This window comes from Bombus bifarius, unplaced genomic scaffold, assembly GCF_011952205.1.
Source record: "Bombus bifarius isolate JDL3187 unplaced genomic scaffold, Bbif_JDL3187 scf7180000008379, whole genome shotgun sequence".
In the NCBI taxonomy this organism is placed as follows: domain Eukaryota; kingdom Metazoa; phylum Arthropoda; class Insecta; order Hymenoptera; family Apidae; genus Bombus; species Bombus bifarius.
Genome location: NW_022884629.1, coordinates 540,091 through 562,523, shown reverse-complemented (window position 1 = coordinate 562,523; position 22,433 = coordinate 540,091). Strand labels below are relative to the sequence as shown.

Genomic DNA, 22,433 nt, shown 5'->3' with positions numbered 1-22,433 from the left:
GCCGCAACTTAACTGGACTCTTTTTCGATGATCTATTCAATGTATTGTATCAATAAATGATAGACTCACAGATGTTAATTTTAAAAATATAATATTTTAAATTGCAATAACATCTTCCTTCAATGATAACCTGGTAATTTAATACCGCAAGAAAGAAGTTACAAAAGATAACTATAATATTAATTATAATATAACTATAATATTTAACGCTTTCCTATTCTTTTCAGAAATAATTCCAACAAATATAACACAGTAGAACTCCATTTATCTCAAGTTCACTTATTGGAACAAAATTTTAATTAATTCCCGATTAACTGCACTTTTGTTGATTGAATTCACTTGTCTGAACGTGAACTGTTATGTGAACGAAATATAATAGGTAGCGAGGAGAATTGGTGAGCTCCTATTATGTGAACTCCTGTTATATAAGCTGTTCCCCCAGACAAGTTCGGATGAATTCTATTATGTATATTTAATATCCATTACTTATGTTTCATTATATGATATTCAATATTTTCCTCCAAAATGCAATAATATAGAATAAATATTCGAAAAAAAATTTATTTTCATATCGTACAATTTTTCTAACTGATAAACTCGTATAAAAGATTAATTCTTCGATAGTATGATCGAAGTTTATGAACAGTATTATAAATATACTTCTGTCGATTGTCATAGGCTACGAACGCGAGCGGATTCTTCGAGGTACAGATCCTCTCGCTAACGAACAACAGGGGCACCCTGGTGGACGGTAGGTGTTGCGGCGGAGGAGGTGATGGCGGAGGAAAGGGAGAATTACCACCGTGCACGACACCGTGCTCGACAGCCTTCTGGCTCTGCTTGAAGGAATATCAGTCCAATGTCACCGCCATCGGCTCCTGCAGCTTTGGCAACGTATCTAGTCACGCCCTCGGCCAGAACACCTTCACCCTAAGCGAACCTGTCACCCTACAACTTCATTTCACCTTCCGATGGACGGTGAGTAAAATGTTTTATTTCAGTGATTCTTAACCTTTTGTTTACCACGAACCCCATTTAAATAATTTCTTGTTATCGCGGACACCAAAGACTTAAATCCTTAGTGTGCCAAGTATGTTAAATAATTAAATAATCATTTAACCACTAATAATTAAGTAATTAAAACACGCATCAACTGCTGAACAACTTTTTTGGGAAAAAAAGATTCATTATTGATAAGCAAATAGACATACTAAATATTTTTTATTCGAATAATACAATAACAACTTGCGAGAACTTCGTAGCCTCCGGAGATTCGCGCACCACAGGTTATGAACAGTTGTCTCATTTTATTAGTTTTATAAATTCAGACAAATTGCAACTATAAAGAAAAATAAATTTTCGTTGAAGAAGGGAATAAATTTCTGCAAATATATAGCATGTTCGATACTAAAAATAATGATGTCCAGAAAAAATAATTTTCAAATGAATCACGCAGTTTCACGAACCTTGACAGAAGAAAATATTTATCCTCCATTACGTCTTAAACAAACACGCGTTTCTCTCATTCCAGCCTCGAATTATCATAAACAGCATAATGATATTTTCTCAGGCAAAAAGACGACCGTATTCGAAAGTGTGAAACGTTCGAACAGGATTAACCTGTCAAAAGTAAGAATCCTTAAAGTACGTGCCATTCGTGAGCTAATTAAATATCATACACTGTACGACTATTCATAAACATGAGTTGAGAATTTTAACGCTAATTGTAAGTAACAACTTTAATTGAAAATTTCAAGTAATCGCTTGGTAGCGAGCGATTCTGTCATAGGGATATAGAGATCTTTGTCCGCTGGTCATGGTGAGACTTCAAAGAATTCAGTCGAGGTGGGAATTCCTAAGAGATCGTTAAATGCAGTCAATATTTCAATATGGCTTCAATCAGGAAAGATAATATCCATATACTCAATATTCAATTACCGTAACGAAAGTCAATCTTAGCAGTTTTTCAAGACGCGCTCCGCAAAAATGATTTCATAGTTGCTATAATACCAGGAAACCAAACCAACGAACCCGAACATAGTACGAGATCTATGATATTTTCTAAATTCCTGACCACGATATCGCACACCTACATATATGCACATAACGCTGCACGGTTTTCCGTGCTTAACGCTTACCCTCGAAAAAAAAAACAGCGGGGCGGCTTGCACGTATATTTACTTTCCATATATTTTTTTATTGCGCGCCCATGGCCCCCCATAATTGAATTAGCTCGGGGAGCGCTAAATGCTCAAAGAAACGTACACACCCGTGAACCTAGTCGCTCGTGGTAAAGAAAAACGAAGGAAAAAGCGAGTGGAACGGGAGAATGGGGGAGAGAAAAGATCCTTCACGGAAAGGAAGCAATTTAAGGGACTCTGTTTATGCCCTCCTCTCGAGTGGGAACGGAACGAGGAAAGAGGGAACGCATCGGTCCCACCCTTTGTCGCCCTCGGAAGAAACGGGCCCCGGCATGGGTCTTCTTAGAGCCTCACGAGCGAGTTATGAAATATACAAACATGCTAGTGCTCTTCAAATAATCCACTACTGACCGTGTCTGCCTGTCTGCGTGCGAACGCGTACCTCGCGAGTTTTAATGCGCGCACACAGGCATAGTACAAAAGGAGAGCTGTGCCTCGATTTGGTCCGTTAGGTTCCAGTGGAGAGCCCTTGACGTATACGTTCAGCCGATGTGTATACCTCTTGCGCGCGGAAACACGTCGTCATGGTTGCTCTTGAGAATCTTCAGAGGATCTCTTCGGTACCACTCGTCGAAATCGGCCGTTCGTCTCGACGTAATTACGCTCGACAGCCGCCTGACCGGGCCTGGTGACACATCACGTGGGTGGGATGTTGGCAATCGTTCATTGGAACTACTGCTGCTGTTTGGGTTTAAAGATTCGACGACTGCTTTTTCATTACGCGAAGATATATTGCTAGGCATCTCGAGTCAAGTGTACCTCGAGGAGTTTGTAATAATTGGAAAGCGGCTTCTAGTTCGTATGGTATTATGAAAGAAGTTTGGTGAATCGCATGAATTCGTAAACTGAAGACGTTTTCTCCAATTAGTAGCTGTCTCTTTTAGTTGAGGATTTATTATGTACCACTCTGAGGTTCTCCAAGAGCTTCTGTGTTTAATCTTAGGAAATTCTTGCTCCTGTAGTTCCCGTACTCGTACCCGTCGATAATTATTTGTAATGTTAGAAAAGAGTAACGTATTATTAAGGAAAATAATTCAGAGACCACCTTTCTCTACTACTTTGTCTGTCTTTCTTAGCACGAGATTTATCATTAATGAGAAATTTACATCGTTCTAGCGTTCTTCAACTCCTCCCCGCAGTTTCTCTCCGGAACTTTACAAATTTCTTACTTTGAAAATCTTGATAGGATTCCATTGATAATCACTTGTCGTTCTAAAGGTAACGAACATATTGCCAAAGAAAATGAACAACTTGAAAAAATTATAGGAAGTTATTGTATCGTTGATATTATATTGTTCATATGATATTGTTTTCTCTAGTTTATGGCTGCCCTTGTTTTACACTATTCCAGTGTTCGCCAAGAGCTTCTCCCTACGCTTCTCTAAGCCTCTTACTTCAAAAATCTCCACTAATAGTCATTTGTCGCTCCAAAGAAAACGAGACTGTTAGCAAAGAAAATGGACGATTTGAAAAAGAATTCCACAGTTAGAGGTCAGCCAAAAAGAAAGAAGAAGGTGAGGTAGAGGAACACGAGGAGACGTTGCCAAGCAACTGGAACCGAACTGGAATTCTACGTAACGACTCGTCGATAGAGGAGCAACAGACCGGAAATCCTTTGGATTCGATAGCTCTCGCGCGCCCCGCATCGACAAAGGAATCGGGGCTAGAAATTTGCGATCGACGTCGCGATACAATGCTCCCGTAGAAGTCCTTTTCCAATGGAGCGACCGGAGCCCTCTGTATTGTTGCGAAATTGCCGGCCCGCCCGGCAGAGGTTCACTCGTTTGCCTTTCAACGATTTCGAGAATGAGAACAAGAGGCCGCCGTTTAATAGAGCCACAGGCGCCGCCTCTAAATGAGATTTCGCGCGATTTTAGCTCGAAGAGGAACGCCTTGAAACGACGATCTCCTTTCTTTCCGCCTTGAAACCTTGTTGCTTCGCACCAAGTACCATACGGGAAGAAATTTGTTCGTTACACACGACGATTCTTTGTTTCTTTTCACCGAAGAACCTGGCTATTGTATGGGGTGGTTTTTTGCTCAACTGAAGAATAATTAGATGAACTCATTTTACAATTAGATATTTCGAAATTTATAAATTAAAATGAAAATCGTGAAAGATATTTTTAAATTGTTGGCAAACTGTATTATTCTGCAACATATGGTTGCACGTATGCCTATTTCCCAATGAAGCGTTCTACACTTACCAGGCTCTCAATTTCATCCTCATAATATCACATTTTTCTAGTCACATGAAATTACGACTAAATAATTTAATATACTTTTACATTTAATACACTTGGTTAAAGTGCCCATTACAGAGTAGAACTACAGCTACGTATTGTTAAAATTCATTTTATGAGAATGGCAAATCATCTCGTCGAACAGAGGCATAGGTATTAATTGTTACGACCACGCAGTAGATTATTATTCTTACTAGAAATTGGAACATTGAATTTGCATTTGACGGATAATTTGAGAGATCCTAATTTTCCCAAAGGAACCCTATTTTCCTAGAAGCTCCATCCGCATGTATGAATCCATAGACTATCCAATACATACAAATTTTCCCAACCACCGCCATCCGATAAAACATTTCGAGACCGGTGAAATCGACCGTAGACCCTCGGATAATCTTCCTCTCTGGAATACCGCGTGCACTTCGCTCGGTCGAAACCACGCTTAAGACCATAGTCTTTCAGTTAATAAGCACGCCACTCGATACCGGTTACGACCAAAGAAAGAAACAAACAGGCATATATGTATACATCTGGCACGGCGAGTAATCGTCCTTCGACTTTCTCCGTTTGCGATTTCAATAGCGGCGTAAAGAGGCATACATAAGAAGGGAGTACCAGCCGCCTTTTCAGCGGTAGCATAATGGCACAGGAAACGATCAGCGAGATGAGAGTTAGCCGAGCTTTTGCACAATCCTGACGTCTGTGTGTGTCTTCTGAGCAAACACCACGTTTCGCATCTTTCCTTTCTCCAGCCACGTGTTTCTATCCTTTTTCATCTCGTTCTACGTTATATAGACGCGTTATCTTTGTCGTCGTGTTCCTCGAGGCATCTTTGTCTACTCTGCCTCATGGAAAGTCTCTATCGCTTTCCTGCTATTTTCATCCAAAGCCTTCGCTCTTTCCCACAATGATCATTTTCTCTCGTCCGTTGAATCGCAAACTTTCATCGATTTTCATTTTCATTTTCCATACACGGACAACGAATCGCAAATAAGCAAACCCGTTGGCGTATCTATTCTTGACACAATATCCACGACTTCTAAGCATCCAATGTGGGCGCCTCTATCAATGATGTGACGTCACAGTCGCTGGGCCCACGTGGAACTCACCGGGCATTATGTTGGCTGAATTAGCGAGTCGCCCGCTCGGCGTGTTCGCTCGCTCGAGGGTGGCGAGATTGAAAACTGCTGGATGATTCAATTGGACGTTGTTGGTTGAGGAATATAGGCAACTGGTATACTATATCGTATAGTACCAAGTATATACGTTCGTAAGTATTTGAATACTTCCAAATAATTGTCGAGAAACATTTTTTCATTGTATCTATGAAATACTCATGAAAGATAGTATCCGTAGAATTTAATAAAATTGGTAAGCAATGCAATTGTTATAGTAACCAATTGAATCTATTTTGTATAAAACGTTTATAGTTGGATTATTGTTTCTTATTTCTCGTGCGAGTTTAATGATACGCACGTCATAGAGAAAGATTTTTGCATGATTTTGATTGCGACTCAATAAATCAATCATATGTCGATATTGACGTATCTCAAAATAGTAATTTTTAATATACTAATCGGAAACTCGATTCGTCGATGACTAAGTGTAAGCTATAAGGTAGAGTTCGTAATAACATCGAAATACACGCGTAAAATTTGATGAGTAATATTCTTACTTTGTTGTTGGAAACTACTGGCAGCGTCGAGATTGACTCGTAATTGACTGAATCATAAATCATGCATAGTTAACGAAAAGTTTCGGATAACCTAAATATAGAATGAGCTAATAATATATGAGATTTTGTTTTAACGTTTTTATTAGCGGAGGATAGTAACTCATCGATTCGTTACTTTTACAAATTGTTAATTTAGTCTAGTAATTTAAAATAAAATCGTAAGTTTTCATTGACATTATATAACCTTAACCACAATATCTAATAATCTTACTAGATGATAAAATTGCACCTTATTGAACTATCGTACGAAAATAATTATAAATAACCAATTATCACCAGAATCAAAAATTCATTTACAATCCACTCGTTAAAAGTCCGATTCCCTTCAAGCTTCTCATCGATTCTGTCCACACACATGTCACATAATCACAAAGAATATAAGGAAGAAAATGACCGATTCATTCTTGAAGTTGGTGTGGCCGAAGGACGTCGGATGATCGATGCGACGTTTAAGCGGCCGTGTCACGCGTCAAACGGCATCATTCAATTTAGCCGGGTCGCTATTGAGTTCCAAACCGCGGCGTCGCGTAAGTAGATTAGTCGAGCGGCTTTAATCACCTCCGGGAGGGGACTTTCTCACGCTTTAATAAAGTTCGTCGTTACGGTTCGCCGTGGCTGGAAGCCTAATGGCTAAAACCGTTTGATCGACGTAACTGGAGTAGCCAGAGACCAAACGCAGCACTGTTTCTCGTCCCGCCTAGAGCACAAATAATCCGTAGGCGTTAAATTTCCCAGGTAATGTCGCTGGCATAATTAGCATCGGCGTATTAAACGACCTCGGCTCGGCTTAGAGATCGGCCAGACAGAGGTGAAAATCGCTCTCGGTCGAAATCCAGTGAGAAATAGAGACGAAAACGCTTTACCCTCCTTTCTCTGTGGCGCGTGATAAATTCCGATAATTATAGCTTCGATAATAACCCGTGTAATGATAAACGATAGTCGTCTAAACGGTGTTCGCCGCACGAACGACGGATAAAAACCGCGGGAGAACGAAAATGAAGGAGTCAAGCCCGTGAAGGCACGCCTCGAATCCCCGCAGGGGATCATCGTCGTGAGTCAGAATCCAACAGGTGTATTCTTTGCGTCCTCCAACGATTCCTCTATGGCCTCTCTGCATACTTTTCGGGCCCAGACTCGTTTCCTGACCCTCCATCGAATCTCTCGTTCATCTTTGTTGATATCACATTCCATCCGGCTGTATCGTTTCGTCGAGGAACGTGGCCTCGTTTCGAGAATTAACTGTGAACAGAGTTTCGTCTAGAATTACCAGTTTATACCACGTCAATCGTTTTGAATCGTATTTCTAAGTGAGTCTGGTAATATAAATTTTCTATCGCAGTTATGTTTTCGGACACGGTCTGACGTGGTTCTTGATGTATTTTGATCTTCCTGGAGATAATGTTTTAATTTAACATTCTACGATCATAACGCTCTCGGCGATGCTATCTGTACTGGTCTCTTGATTTTGTTAATTTCGTTTGTAGCTTTTGCTTACATACTTTACTTTAACTGTTAAGCTGCTTAATCTGAAACGAAATGTGTGTGGTTCTTGAGAAGCGACGCTTCAAATGGGAACAACATCTCGCGATCTAAACCATTGTTCATCGGCCACGTTGATATTCATTTTACAAATGTAAACGAAATCACCCTTCGTAGGTAGACGGTGGATCTACCAATAGAGATATTCGTGGCGTGTCATTTATATTTTCGTTGGGGACTGCGGCCGATTCTAAGCGCGTATAAATCACGCAGCGGCGCAGATACGGAAGCAGGATCGATTTGTCAAGAAGTGTACGCGAACCGGTCGTTAATCGACCGAACGGCTCCAAAATCGTTCCGCCGGCTCTCGGTCGCCCGCGGGGATCGCAATCAGGCTGCCTGTTGGTCGTCGGCCAACACGAGAGATTTACGTTCAACACGAATGAAAAACTTCCATCGAGTCTTTTTTCAAATTCCACGACGCACCTCGCGGATGTCTCGCTAATGAACTATAATTCGAGAACTATAAAACGTCCCACAATTAGCGTACAAATTTTGTCGAGCGACCATCCGGTCTCTAGGTTTTGCTATCATTCCTTTTCCATGAATTAACGACACGCCATTTACCGGGGACATCGATTAAACGCTCAACGAAGTAATATAACCATCGATTTGTCCACGCATCCGCACGATCCTGTTCCCAGGACGTGAACTTATATACCTACTTACGCACGTACATAGAAATAAAGTCCCCGAGGCTTCTATATCGCTCGATGTCTCAGGGATTCTGCGCGTTTCCGCGTTCCCACACGTGTGAATTCAATCTATATTGCTCCCCGTGACTCGTTAATTCCACGAGGAATCTCCATAATTCGCCGCAAGTGCAGAACGGATCGACATTATTAATTATTTCTCTGAGAGAAAGGCGAAAGTCATCGATTAATCCCGGGCCAACAAAACTGCCCTCGTTGACGCGGCAGGGGAGCCAGCCGAGTATTCACGTTTACAACGTAGATTTACGCTCACCGTGGAACTTATTGGTCAGGTGTACGCGGCCAGAGACGGACACGCAGCCAACGAAACACACAGGTGTACCGCATCGCGAGTATGCAAATGAAGGAAAAGAGGGGAGGAAGAAACTGTCGCCCCGGTTTGGGCAATGCCTCGCGAGCTTGTCCTCTACCCCCTTCTACGACTCCTTCGTCTTCTTCTTCTCCTCGTCTCCGCTTGCTCAGCCTTTAGACTGGCTTTGGGCCGCCTTTAGGTCGTGTGTGAACCCGCTGCGCGGACCGCATACCAATCTCCTCGATCGTCTCCTCCTTTTCTTTTATCCGCACCAGCAGAATCGTTCCTCTTCGTCCTCTTCGTCTTCTTCCATCGCTAGTTAGCCCGTGTACGAGTCGCTGCCGTCGTGTCTCCCGAACCACGTTTTCTGTTCCCTGTACAGGCCTCGATTCTTCGCCGCGACCTCGCGTGCACGTACACCGATATCAACTTGTGACTGTGTGTAAAGTTAGGGAAGGGGAATGTGTGTACGTATTGTACGTCGGCGAATTTTAGAGGTAATTTTTGAATGAAGAATGCGCTATCGTTCCTGCTTGAAATATGGCCATTATTCCCGGGTGTGTTCAGAGGAGATTGTAATACGAATGTTTAGTGGGACCATTTTATGGCCGCAAGAATTATGGCGATAGGATATTAAGAATTTTTTCGCTGGCTTCTGTGAATTATGGAACGTTCCGATATTTTGTGCTGCATCGTGTTACAGGGTTTAATAATCTGCGTAAAAGTGGAACATTGTGATACTTGTATAAATATACGATAGAATAACAAGATGAGCTATTGTATATCTGCATTCTACGTGGAATCAACCATTCTATTTTATAAAGCCTGCAATTTTACAGACTTTATCTTTCACATAGTACGGAATTAATCCCTCGATGCAGAATTTACGATGGAATTAAAAGAAATTTCATTCGAATCTCACTCATCGAATATACACCGATTAAAATAAAATCCTCCAAGTTTTACTTTATAGTTTTACTTTCAGAATCCATCAATCGTTCTCTCTTCCAATACAACTCCAAAATTCGCACCATCTATATATGTTTTTAATAATACGAAATTTACCCCTCGACATAGCACTAACGATTAAGTGAAAAGCTTCATTCGAATCTCCATATACGCACTGATCAAAAGAGAATCAATTTACATCATCTTGAAATCAACGAAATTACTCTCCAATCCGTTGACATCAAACGAATCTGCAGCACGCCATTGTACACTTTCGTCTGGGAAACAGACGACGCTCAAGAGACATCATTCTACTTCAAGATGTCCAACAGTCTCACTCGAGACACCTGTGCATCTAGAATTCTATTCTTCCAATATCTCTCGTACGAAATACTTCCATTCGTTTCCAAGCTCATCTTATAGCCATCCATATACACAGAGAAGAACGAACTCGCGTACGTGTAAATGGGCGCGAGAGTCGAGCCCGCTCGTCGAGCAGGCATTTAACGCGAAGAATGCCAGGTTCCCCGCGATATGCAGGTAGAGGTACCAGCATACAGCACAACCATCAGTATCACGAGGTACTGACTCCTCGCGAAGCTCCTCCTTTGAGCGTCTCGAAGCGAGGAAAGAGGCTGGTCGCGACATCGTACGAAGGCTTCTTGGCCTTGTGCCCCTGCGAACAGTGGCTACCACCGGCTGCAAGAGGATTCTCTACGTCCTCTGTCGCTCGAGGATCCCCCCACAACTCTTTCTTCCTTCCCTTTCTGGCCGCGTGTCCGCTTCCTCCTCACGGACGTTCGTTTTTTTTCTCTCCTTCCGCGCTGCCGGTCCTCTCGCTCTACGGTTCTCGTCGGGGACAACGCGAGATTTATTAGCCAGCCGGCTAATTGGGAACCGAGGACGCAGGAAAGGATTCCAGAACGAAACTTCCCCTTCGGCGCTCGCTGGAATTTTCAAGGGGACGTGGAACAACCCTCTTCTACGTTGGCCCGCCGTCAGATGAATCGTTCTTTCCGAAGTATAAGAGGAGAGGGAATAAGTCTGCGAATTTATCGCATCGCGACGCCTGACCTCGAGACCCCCGATTGTTGCGGCGAGATTTAGGGTCAAGGGTAAACCACGGCCAGGCGGTGCTCGAAAGCGATCAAAAGTCGGAATTCCACAAGGATTCAGGGACCTCGTCCGCGCCTTGCGTTCCTGGGAAATCGCTTTCGAAAGTAATTGAACGGAGGAGCTGTTGGAATGCAGCTTTTGGGAGGAACGGAGCGCTGGAATTCCATTGCAAACCGTCTTATAGCGAGAGAATCGAATTTATCGCGACGCGCCGCTGAAAGGTGAGTCTGTTTAAAGGTGATGTTCGGAATAGGTAAGGCAGGGTTATTCGAATAAGAAGGATGCTTCAGCCGAACTAAGTAATTTGCCTTGTAATTCGCCAAATTCCACTGATCTATATGACCCAAAATGGATGTTACATCGATGTCGATAGGTATTATTAATTAGATAGAAGTGTGTTAGAGGTTAATTAGAGGTTAATTAGATAGGTATTAGATAGTTTCGACTTTAGAATTCGAGTTTTAGATTTTTTATATTAAAATATAGATAGATGTTAAAATTTAGATAGTTTAGATTAGTAAATATTTGGCTATGGTATCTAATATAATTTTACTCGATCTTTTGTGTATTCCATGCTCTTTGCAAATAAAGTATAATAAAGGAAAAACATATCTGAAGAGATACGAACGCAAAGAAGTGAGGAGAACAGTAGATTTTCATAAAGCAACCTTTGGAGAGTGGTTTGTGATTGGCATTGTGTTACCGTTAAGTATGGAGTTACGAATGCGCCGAGATGATACAGTACAATGAATAATAATATATCGCAACGATTTTACGTAAGGGACTTTCACGAAATAAATTGGCGTAATAGTCGTGTAGAACACAGAGGCTCGTTCGAATGTGTACACCCTTCGAAACACATTTTTGGAGGAGAAAGATAAAAGAAATAAAACGATTAAATATTGGGTAGACTGTAGATACGACTACTTTGTATATAATTAATGTTACTAATATTTTCGATACGTTCAAGTGGCTGACAAAAACGGGTATTTGATCCTAAAATAAAATACAAACATGCAAAAATAAAATTTGATCGGTGAATTAGTTCGCAATGTATTGAATTCGAAAATTGCTCTTCTATAACAGAGAAAAAATCGTGATTTATCACATTCGCTTCTTCCAAAACCAATACGATCTTCCTTCCATACCAAATGCGCAGTTCATACACAGAACACTACATTCGCAAAATCTCATAACAAAATCCGCAATTTGTCGCTATATGCTCAACTGCACGTTTGAAATATATTTTAATTTCAAATTTTCCATACCGAGTGTTTATGGAAAGACATAAAGCCGGGACGAGGGTCGTCGAAAGAAAGAAAGTAGAAAGCCTCGCGGAATAAATCGACAAAAGACATAAACCATTCACGGCTTCCCGGATCAGTGGCGGGCGTGCTGGAGGTTCGTTTCTGCTTAGTACGCGTCCTCACGTACCGCTCGTTCGATCTTTTCCGCGAAACCAAAGACACGTCGCCTGACATAGAGAAGGAGAAGGCGTTCTATTCGGCGTACGTAAGTACGTACGTGTAGTTACCGAGCCACACGATCGACGTGTACACGTCTACCATCGACGAGCGCCACGATGCGATGGAACGACAGTCAACGCCAGATAGAGGCTCCTCAACCGCTTCTACGTGCCCGCTACGGCTTCTGTCCATCCTTTTCGGCTCCCGGCAAATACGCCTTATTTCCACGTTGTGATGCTCTGATCCATTACTAAGATGGTAAAAATGCCGACTCACCGTGACTACAAAATGTAGATAAATTGATTCTGAAATCTGTAGACAAACTACAAGACGTTGTTCTCAGTCTCTATCATAAAATTAGCTAAAGTCTTGATGCTTTTATAGCCTGGCTTATCACACCTAACGCTGTTAGGTACGCTTCACGCTATTATACTTAACACTACAAACACTTATGTCTAATACTGTTTGAGGCTTCCGGACCGTAAACCGTATCCAACAGAAAGCTATTTCCGATATTTCGCTAACATTGTAGATAACTTCACGAGATCTTGAAATTTCTAACTAAATAGCAATCCAGTTAAGATTTTGAATGAACGAGTTATGCGATATAATTATAACACTATAACTACTATATACTACGATATAATTATAATTATAATTATAATAATCGATGACGATGTACCAACATATATGCCGGCAATTACAAAAGTGATCTAACTCGTTTATTTTCTTCTATTAATTTTAGAAGATCGTTTTAGATTATTGTAGTATAAATAAACGCAAGGTGAAATAAGTGATAAACTCCTTTTCTTTTTAGATTCTCGACTCGGGCCGCTTTCATAATCACCGACACATATGTCTGATTTATATTTCTAATAACACAATGCACACCATCGTGCTATCCCGTTATTGCATACTTGTCTGCGTTGCATCATTAGATATATGAATTTGTCGAATGACACGATATTGCTGGTGCAAAATCACATTACCATAACGCGTCTGAAATCAAGTTTAAGAAACACGCGTGCGGAGAACCCTCGTAACGATTAATGTCGCGAAGCCACAGAAAATTAATTAATTGATCCTGGAACCGCATCTTACGGAATAATATCCGACTTAATGAATTTCCTACGCCCACGAAACCGGACGACCCACGTCCATGGCTGGATCGATCGATGATCGAGACCGCCGGTGGTCAGATCGTGACTTTTACCCGCGATCCATCCGATAATTTATTACACGCCTGTGCGAGGACGCGGCCGCGCTCTTTAAACGCGTCCGAACAAAACGAAGCCCGTTGTTTTGCTCGGTGAAAGGCGAAAGGGGAAATTCGCACGTAACGCAGTTTTCTGCGGAACACCCACGCAAATTCCTAGACGCTTCGTTTGTATATACTTCGTTCGTCGTATTGTGACAGAGTGGTGAGTGGGTACTTTCCTCGATGGTGGAACAAGGAAATGCAAATTTTAGAACTTAGATGCGATGTATGCTGTGATGAACATAGGCATAATGGATAGGAATACATAAATAGGAATGCAGTGGCTCGCGAAAGTGTTTGAATACTTAATGTAGAAACCTTTTATGAATATTATCTTTATGAAAACATTTGGAAAGTTCATGGAAACTCTAATGAGACCAAACTATCGCGATTACGTGTATTGATAAAATCTGAAACGAATTTAAAAATGCATATACTAGAGATTAAAAGATATTTATTGCAGGCATGCAATTCGCAAGAATCGTGAATTTTCCAAAAACTTCGTATAATACAAATAATATGTTAGTAAAAATTCGAGGATAAAAATTGGAAAGGTTAAGTGACCTGGCAGATAGTAAGAAAGACACATTTCCTCTATTGAGTGCCCCTAATCCATTTCTCCCGACCTTTCGCGGAAGTGCAAAATTCTCGGGGCCGATCTGGACAGTACAAAGAGCACCGTTGTAGCCAATCCTCGTCGAGCCGGGTGTCTCGTGCTAAATGTAAAGTCGGCTCACTCGTCGCTGCCACTACCTAGAGCAGATGAGCGCTAATTGGTGTTAATTGGTGGCTCGCTTGGGGCCCGTCGTTCCCACGCCCGCGACTTTCATGCTCGCCTTTTTTTCTCTCGCACCTCGTACATATATTCTAATTCGTTCGTCCGTCGCGTTCACTTCCACACGTCGCGGCATCCAGCCGGTTCTTTGTGCCTTTGCAGCTCGCGAACCGTCCGACGTTTCTTCATTGTCCAGCCGTCTTAATCGATATGAGTCAGCGCGTGGATTACGATCAGATAAAATTTCTATTATTCTGACATTTTCGTGGCGTACGGATCGAAACGTTTCTCTTCTTTCTTTCTCTCTCTCTCTCTCTCTCTCTCTCTCTCTTTTTTCCTTTCTTCAACGGGACAGCTGATGGAAGAGGGAACGAATGGAACGATGAATTTCGAAACCTTAAAGGAGAACGATCCGATCGATGGTAAATAGAAAATGACAGCTGAACAGATTCGAGTTATTCTTCGAGCAAGATGGATCGGCTGCTCAAGGCCGTTTTTCGGATTATATCACACAGCATCGTTTAGCTACTCCATCATTCTACCCTTTTGTCTTTTTGCTTTTAGCGCTCCTTCCGTTGTACCCTTCCTGTCAAAGAAGCTTTTAGAGTAATCGTAAGCAGCTACTAATTTTAGAATAACAGTTACTGTTTTCTGGCAGTCGGGTTCTCTTATATAGCCGAGTTATTTGAATTCAAACAACTTGACGTGGAATGATTTGATTTAATGAGAAGGATAAATGGAAATTTTAAGTCAAGAAACAACAGGTTCATACTTGTAAAATAATTTCAAGCTGCTTGGACTCGATAACTTGGCTAATTTGAATTAAACTCAAAGAATAACTCGCACTTTGAACTGTATCAAATATTCTTTGAAATTCGCGACTTTCAACGGTTAGTGGGAGAAAATATGGTAGTTTCGCATCATACAGACAATATCGTACTTTTACTCGTACTTTAATATTTTTATTAATTTAATATATTCTTTATAAATATTATATACTTTTTATCGCGTATCGCTGTTAGTCGAAACGAATACAAGCAATTAGTCTGTCTAGCTTTACTTCAGCCATAAAAAGAAATAATCTTCACTTTACCCATGAAACGATATATATTATTACACAGCAACCAACGTTTATTAATTTCAATGTCTTTAAGAAATTCAAAAAAATCGGCTAATAACTTTTAAAGACACACTTTCACACAATCCTAACTGTATCGAGAGAAAGAAAAAAAAACCAGCAACCGGAATTCGTTTCAAAGGTTTGTCTCTCGTGGGTGACTGAAAATCACTGGGAATCACCGTCGAACAGGTTCCACGATCGTTCGCTGCCAAATCGGTCAAAGTTGAGCAAAAACGTGGAGTTTCCAACGGTGGAAGTGTCGCGCCGCTTTAGGAAGCGATTTGTCCGCAAGAAAGGCGCGCGACATTAGCCGCGTTATCTAAGTATTTGGGTTGCCAGCGGGGGAGAATGTTTTCGCTAATTTGTCGATCGACAGTTCAGTCACGATCGAGCGGTTAGCCGGTCATATTGAATAGGTCCTGGACAGAAAAGGAAATCGATCAACGAGGGGAAACAACACGGTTCCCACATGTATCGTGACACGGAACGCTTCTTTCTAGCGTGGAACCCCGCGTGGCGTACCACTGGCTCGCTAATCGAAAAGTAGGCTCCAGAAGAGAAATAAGAGAAAGAAAAAGAGTGGATCGTTGAAAAGCACGGAAGATATCTATTATTCGGCGTCGTTTGTTATCCTCGGGTCTCAATGCGGCGGAACGGCAACTCGCAGCTTATTTTTCACTTTCCACCGGTTCCATCGACTCAGCCACCCCCGTGGTCTGAGTGATCACGCGAAACACCTGCGGTTCTAATTAAAAAGTCGAACGAAGAGCTACAGAGCTTGGACTCGTCCTTTCTCTCATTGTCTACCAGCGAGGATCCAACCGAGTTCATTAAACCGCGCGCACACACGAGCGAGCACACGCGAGATCGCCGATGCGCTGATCCTTTTTTATTTATTTTTTTTTTTTCTCCTCCACGAGACCGGTTCCATCGGGAACGCTTCCAGCTTTCTATCGTACAACCCAGACCCCTGGACACCCCTTTGGGATCCGTTGCTGGTCGCGTTTGCTGCTGCTGCTGCCGTTTCTGTCTCCGCTTCAGCAGCCTCCGGACGAACAGATAGCCGCTGTCTTCCGCGACAGCGCGATTGGAATTTATTTATTGCATTAGCCGACCGTCACTCACGGGCCTTGATTGGTGGTACCAATCAGGTACGGCCGTTGGAGGAGAAGCAACGTTGGTCAAAGAATCGGTAGACCAACGAACGCACGCAAACTCTCTCTGTGGCTGTAATTATTCTGATTTGTGGCGACACATTGAACACAGGTGTCACGGGTGAAAAATACGCCGGTGCTCTGATTACAACGACGATCGGTAATTATCGGAGACACGGTGGCCACCTTTTGATGGAACATTTGTTTTAATCCCTGCTGGTTGTGTTGCATCCCCGGTGGTCGGACGTCGCGTCCTCCTCCTCGGGTAGCTCGGCTACTTTTTTACTAGATTATCGATGAGCTCTCAAGGTGTCTCGGTATGGTGGAGGGATGATTGAATGTTGCGTTTAATCTTTCGTAGACGTTCAACATTCGAGTTCGGCTCGACGCCAATCAAAAGATATTGATGGAACGTACGAACGTATGTATATATGTGTAGATTGATCGGACACGTATGAATCGTAAACTGGGTGATTTAGGAATGATTTATCCGTGATCGATGATCGTATGCCCGAAGATACGATGAAAATAGCGGAATTAAATTTATAAAGTATCTGGAGATGGGAAACGGAAGTAAAAAATTGATAATCCTATTGTGGCGTAATACGGGAGGTTACCGAGGGTCAGGAAGCCCTGTGTTAAATTTGCAAAAGTGCATCTCGGAAGGTTCCACTTAGAGGCCACACTGGCTAAGGAATTATTCAAGCTGACCAAGGGTTAATTGCTGGCTTCATCAAACCACCTCTCTTCCTCTTTCGAAGCAGCCCTAGACAAGCGTGACGTCATCTTTCCGTATTCGATTCGCGTTTGCCGGAACACGACTATTCAGCATATACTGGTTACAAAATACGTATAAAGTAACATAACGTAAAATGCAGTGTAAAATATGAATAATATAAGGTACAAGGCTATAACGTAAAAGAAAGTAAAAACCGGGTATAGAATAAACTAAAAGATATGAAAGGAGAATTAATTTTAATTTACAATTTATGTTTTTGAGAATTATTTATTCGTATAGTAAAATAGTAAAGTATAGCAGAACAAAGTAAAACGGGAAATATAAATAAAGGATTACTTTTAACTCATAATTGCTAATTTCCAAGAGCTCTGGGAAATTTCCCAGAATTCCTAAAATCCTTAGTTAGAAGATTCCCAGCCTCGTTATCGAATTTTTTTCTTGGCTCACAGAGGCAATTCACGCTGATCCTGCAAGCGAGAGACGAGGCGAGCACAGGCGTGATCGAGGAAGCGAGTTTCAGCGGCATTGTCCTGCCAGGACCCACGTGGCACACTCTCAATCATGAAGGAAGAAACGCTCATCTAGCTTATCGCGTTCGGGTCCAGTGCGCGGACCATTATTACAACGCGACCTGCACGAAGTTCTGCAGGCCGAGGAACGACATATTCGGCCATTACACCTGCGACGAGAATGGCGATAAGGCGTGCATACAGGGTTGGAAAGGCGCCGATTGTGAAATAGGTGAGTCAATTCTCACATTTCATTTCAACGTATTAACATTGCGAGTCTGATTGCATTAAAAAAAAGCTTATCGTTGCTTCTAAAAGAAAGTATCTCAAACTTAACGTTGAGACAATTGTCATGTCCATTGAACAGTGCAATATTCATGTCTAACAATTGCTTAGTTCCTTCTTTTCCAAATTTCGAAAGATCGAAATATCGAAATTTGAGAAAAGGAAGCTAATATCATATCACTTTGCGTTTGCAGCTAGGAATATTATTCGTAACATTTTAAACTCGCATAAATTTAATTCTAATGGCTTTATCAATATCTACTATATATCAGCCCTTTGTTATCACATTTTGAATGACCACTATGAAAATTTTGAACACCTGGAACTAGTATATCCGCTTTGTATTTAGGACGAAGAATTCACACTTTAGATTCTTAGAAATTTAATTCTGAATACTCTGCTAATATTAGCTTCTTCTTCCTGATTTCAAATTTTAGTATTATTTTAGCAGTATTTAAAAAAGTGGGACTGACGTTAATTCACTTCGACATTAGCGTTCGTAGCTGTTTTAGAGTAGACATTTCAAGATGCACGTACATAAATATCCATATACGATTATTTTATGCAGAGAGCGAATGTCCGGAAGATTTTCGCTTTCCCCTTCGCGGTTTGACACGGCTTGACAAGCACGCTGGGAAACATACATACGATCGGTTCCATGGATTGCTGGATAGGCATTTATAGCTAGAGAGAAGCGTAATTGTTTTTCGGTTCCGAATACACCGTACACAGAAACGGTCAGTTTCTCGGTTATATTTATTGCAAAGAGGCGGCGAAGCTACGTGTCTAATTAATCAAATGTACCTCGAGGAAGCACGGAAAAGTTACTTAGCTGCGAGTCGCATCGGTATCTCCGATTAAACGGTTGTATTCGACTTAAAGAATCGTTCATACGTATATACCATCTTACCCGTTAGGAATAATTATTATCGTGAATTAGGATCTAAAGCCGCCACTATTTTATCCCATCGTCTTTGCTAATCGAACGCACGTTTTCATCGTGAAAAGCCAAGGAAAAGAAGAATTTATGTATATTTCTCCGCTCAGAATTCGAATTTATCGATTTATGGTGATTCGCTTTAACTGTATTTGCTTTAGAGAAGTTTTGATTAGCCGACCAAGTTGATCGACCTTAACCGTTTCACGGTTAACCTAAGAGAGACTCAAGCAAATATAATACATCGGAAATTTCACATCTTAAATGTTGCCATTAAATTGGATTTTCATGTAAAATCATATCTTTATGAACGCAGATAAACAATTTCAAAATACATATAAAAATTATAAATTTCATAACGAATATTTTACTTTGGACGGTCCACATACTTTTCAATATTACACGTCCCCTGTATATTTCCATAATTATAGTATTCATGTCTCCTAAAAAATTCCACCTATGTATCTAATTTCTGTTACTAAAAATGGAAGAAATTTTGTCGACGAAGAAATAATTAATTCCTAAATCGCTCATTTTAAATTCTTCCTAATTTTATTATACCGTTAGAGGGAAAGAATGAAAAATAACTTGTAAAATACTCGATTAAAATTTCCTTTAGAATTTCGAACAAATGGAAAATAATTTAATTGGTTCTCGAATCATTAGGTGCCTAATATAACCGCGGTTTTTTTTGGTTGTAGCGGCAGCCGTCCGTGAGAAAAGCGAGTGGAGCAGAGCGCGAGGCGCGACTACTCGAGACGCGAGGTTTCACGCTTCGAGGATCGATTAATTATTCCCTCAGCCAGACGTGGCGAACAAAAAAAGGCTGGTGGAATCGTTTAGCCGCCAATATCCTGGCAAAGACCTTGCGCGACGCTTCGTTGCATACGTAACGAGATCTTAGCGACGACAAAAGCGTGTTGCTCCGTCGTTTCATGCCAGCTTTTTGCTATGGCTCTGATTTTTATAAAATAGTAATCTACTTTTTCGTCTCCTCCATCCCCTCGATCGTGTGTCGTTCCGCTCGACTCCGATCAACACGTTCTCCTCCTTTGTCTGGTTTTAATGCTTCCGGTAATTGAAAATCGTTCGGTAATTTAATGACTGAGGTTACGAAGGTACATTGTTTTAACGGTGATGGAAAAGGCCGTTTAATTACAGCGCGCTCCGATCTGTTTTCGATCGTTTTCAGAATAATTTATTTTTCCTTGTTTGGCGTTCATTTATCGAAGTGGCCTACTTATAAGTCTATTACAAGTAATAAATAGTCATTTGTCAATTATTTATTAATAGGATTTTTGCTAAGGTGGAGTTGTTAATAGAATTTAAATGTTCATATTAGCCACTAATCAAGAGGATCGATATTACGTTATAATAAAAGGCTCTCCACTAGATATTTCATTGTTGTTGTAACCTCCGAGATATTGCAAAAAATATACCAAAGATATGCTACGTAAATCATCCAGAAGTAAGACCTACCTTGTAACTATAATTCCACCAGGGATAATCATTTGATTTCCAGAGTTAAGATTATTCTAATCGAGTATTCTAGCAAAAAAATGAAAAAAGTTTCGAAAAGTAGATTTCATGCAGATATGAATCAATCTTACCTCTCTATATTTCCTACTTTCGACGATAGAGAAATTATCTCCATTTCGAACTTGGAGAAAAAGGAAAGATTCAAAACTGATAAGAGATTGAATAAAAGTTTGGAAAATGTGGAGAGATTTTCGCTAGAGTTCAATGACTAAAAAGATAAGCATCGAGCTGTTAGATGCAAGAAGCTCGTTCCACGTGGAGCTTTTATCGAGACGAAAAGCGCGAGTCTCGCGAGTGTCTGATAGGCAAAGATGCAAACACGCGGCACAGCGAAACACACGAATTATCTCGAAGCGTGCCTTAATGGGCGGACGTTAGACGCATGTCGTACGATCGTATAAAGGTAGAGAGCAGCATCACGCCAGATCCCCTAGCACAATGCTGCCCGGGCTAATACGCCAGCTCTTTCTTCGCTGCTTAATCGTTACTTCCGCCTCCCCGTGTGTTTATCCGAGTTGTGGTACGTTGTATCCCCCCTTCGAGAACATCGTTTTCGAAAGGCACCAGCTATGTAAACGCTTAAATCATCCTCGAATCTCGTAACATTGTTCAAGAAAGTATGGTCCCCTAATGGTCGCTGAAAGAGATTCATATTTCGTATTATAGGAGAACGAAATGATAAAAATTGAACTTTGTGTGTCACTTGATACTTAGAAAGCGTGTTTGATATTCGTAAAGTTAAAAACGTTCAGATTGTTTAATCTTTATTCATTCTCTGTAAAAATACGTGATTTATGATTAGAAATTAATTTCTTGTGTGTCGCTTAATAATTGGAAATACGTGTTTCATATTTGTAAAGTTAAAAATGTAGAAACTATTTAATCTTTTGTAAGAATATATAATTTATAATTAGAGATTACATTTTTTACTTTATATTTTATCTCATTTTACTTTGCTCGCGTTATTTCAAGTCTTTTGTATATCTCCGTATTATTTCTATATTTTGTTATTGTATAATTGTTCTAATACGAATCGATCTGTTTACGACAATATTGCGAGTTTTAAGTTCTTAGAAAAACGTGTGAAACAGCGTACAGCTGTGATCTTCATAATAGTGAAAAAATTTCCGATCATAGAGAAATAGATCGCAGGAAAATAGTATTTTTATGTATTCAGAATGTAAAAAATGAGAGTAACTCTAATAGTAACTGTTTATAAAGGCTTTTTTTAATTTCCAATTGTCCTTCGATAAAGAATTTTAATAAGTCTATTTATTCCTTGTTGCATGAATATATCATTAACGATGTTTATCTAAGCGTCGTTCAAGAATCGTCATATATCTTCCATTTTTTATCTTTCGTTTCATATGCAAATGCCAAGTATAATCGTTCGTTAATTATATATCCATTAAGACCGACTATCTATCCAACATAGATAACAAAAGGCTCGCAGGATTTTTCGAAAGGCTTAAATGTGCTGGAACAGTTGAAAACGAGCCAGAGAAAGTAGGACGAAGCACTATTAGACTTTTCTGCGGTATAGTAATTAGCAACCGCTGTGATATCGTGTGAAACCGAACTGTTCGGACTTGCGGTGCTCGAGGGCAATAGGAACTGTGACAAGACACTCGTCGAATTCAAAGAATCTCTTAAATTGTTCGTTCAACTTTAACAGAAAACAGTGGCTGCCTCGAAGACGCAGCCGGTTTCCCTTGACACTGTGAACTTTAAGATCTTCTCGTTTGCTTAACGTCTGTTTTAATGCTCCTTTTATCGATGAGATTATGGTCATTCGACTTCGTTAGCTTCAAAGTGCACAGTAAAAGATTCACATGATTAAACACGACTTTCCATAGCCATGACAGAA

The 22,433-nt window shown here is 40.8% G+C and overlaps 1 protein-coding gene across 1 annotated transcript in view; it reads left to right on the top strand.

The window, feature by feature from the left end:
- Positions 1 to 22,433, top strand: part of LOC117212796 (protein jagged-1) — a 56,244-nt gene that overhangs the window by 23,345 nt on the left and 10,466 nt on the right. The window contains exons 2-3 of the mRNA XM_033457835.1: positions 679 to 978; positions 17,746 to 18,037. Coding sequence (XP_033313726.1) covers positions 679 to 978; positions 17,746 to 18,037 — 592 coding nt within the window. The remainder of the gene's footprint in view (positions 1 to 678; positions 979 to 17,745; positions 18,038 to 22,433) is intronic.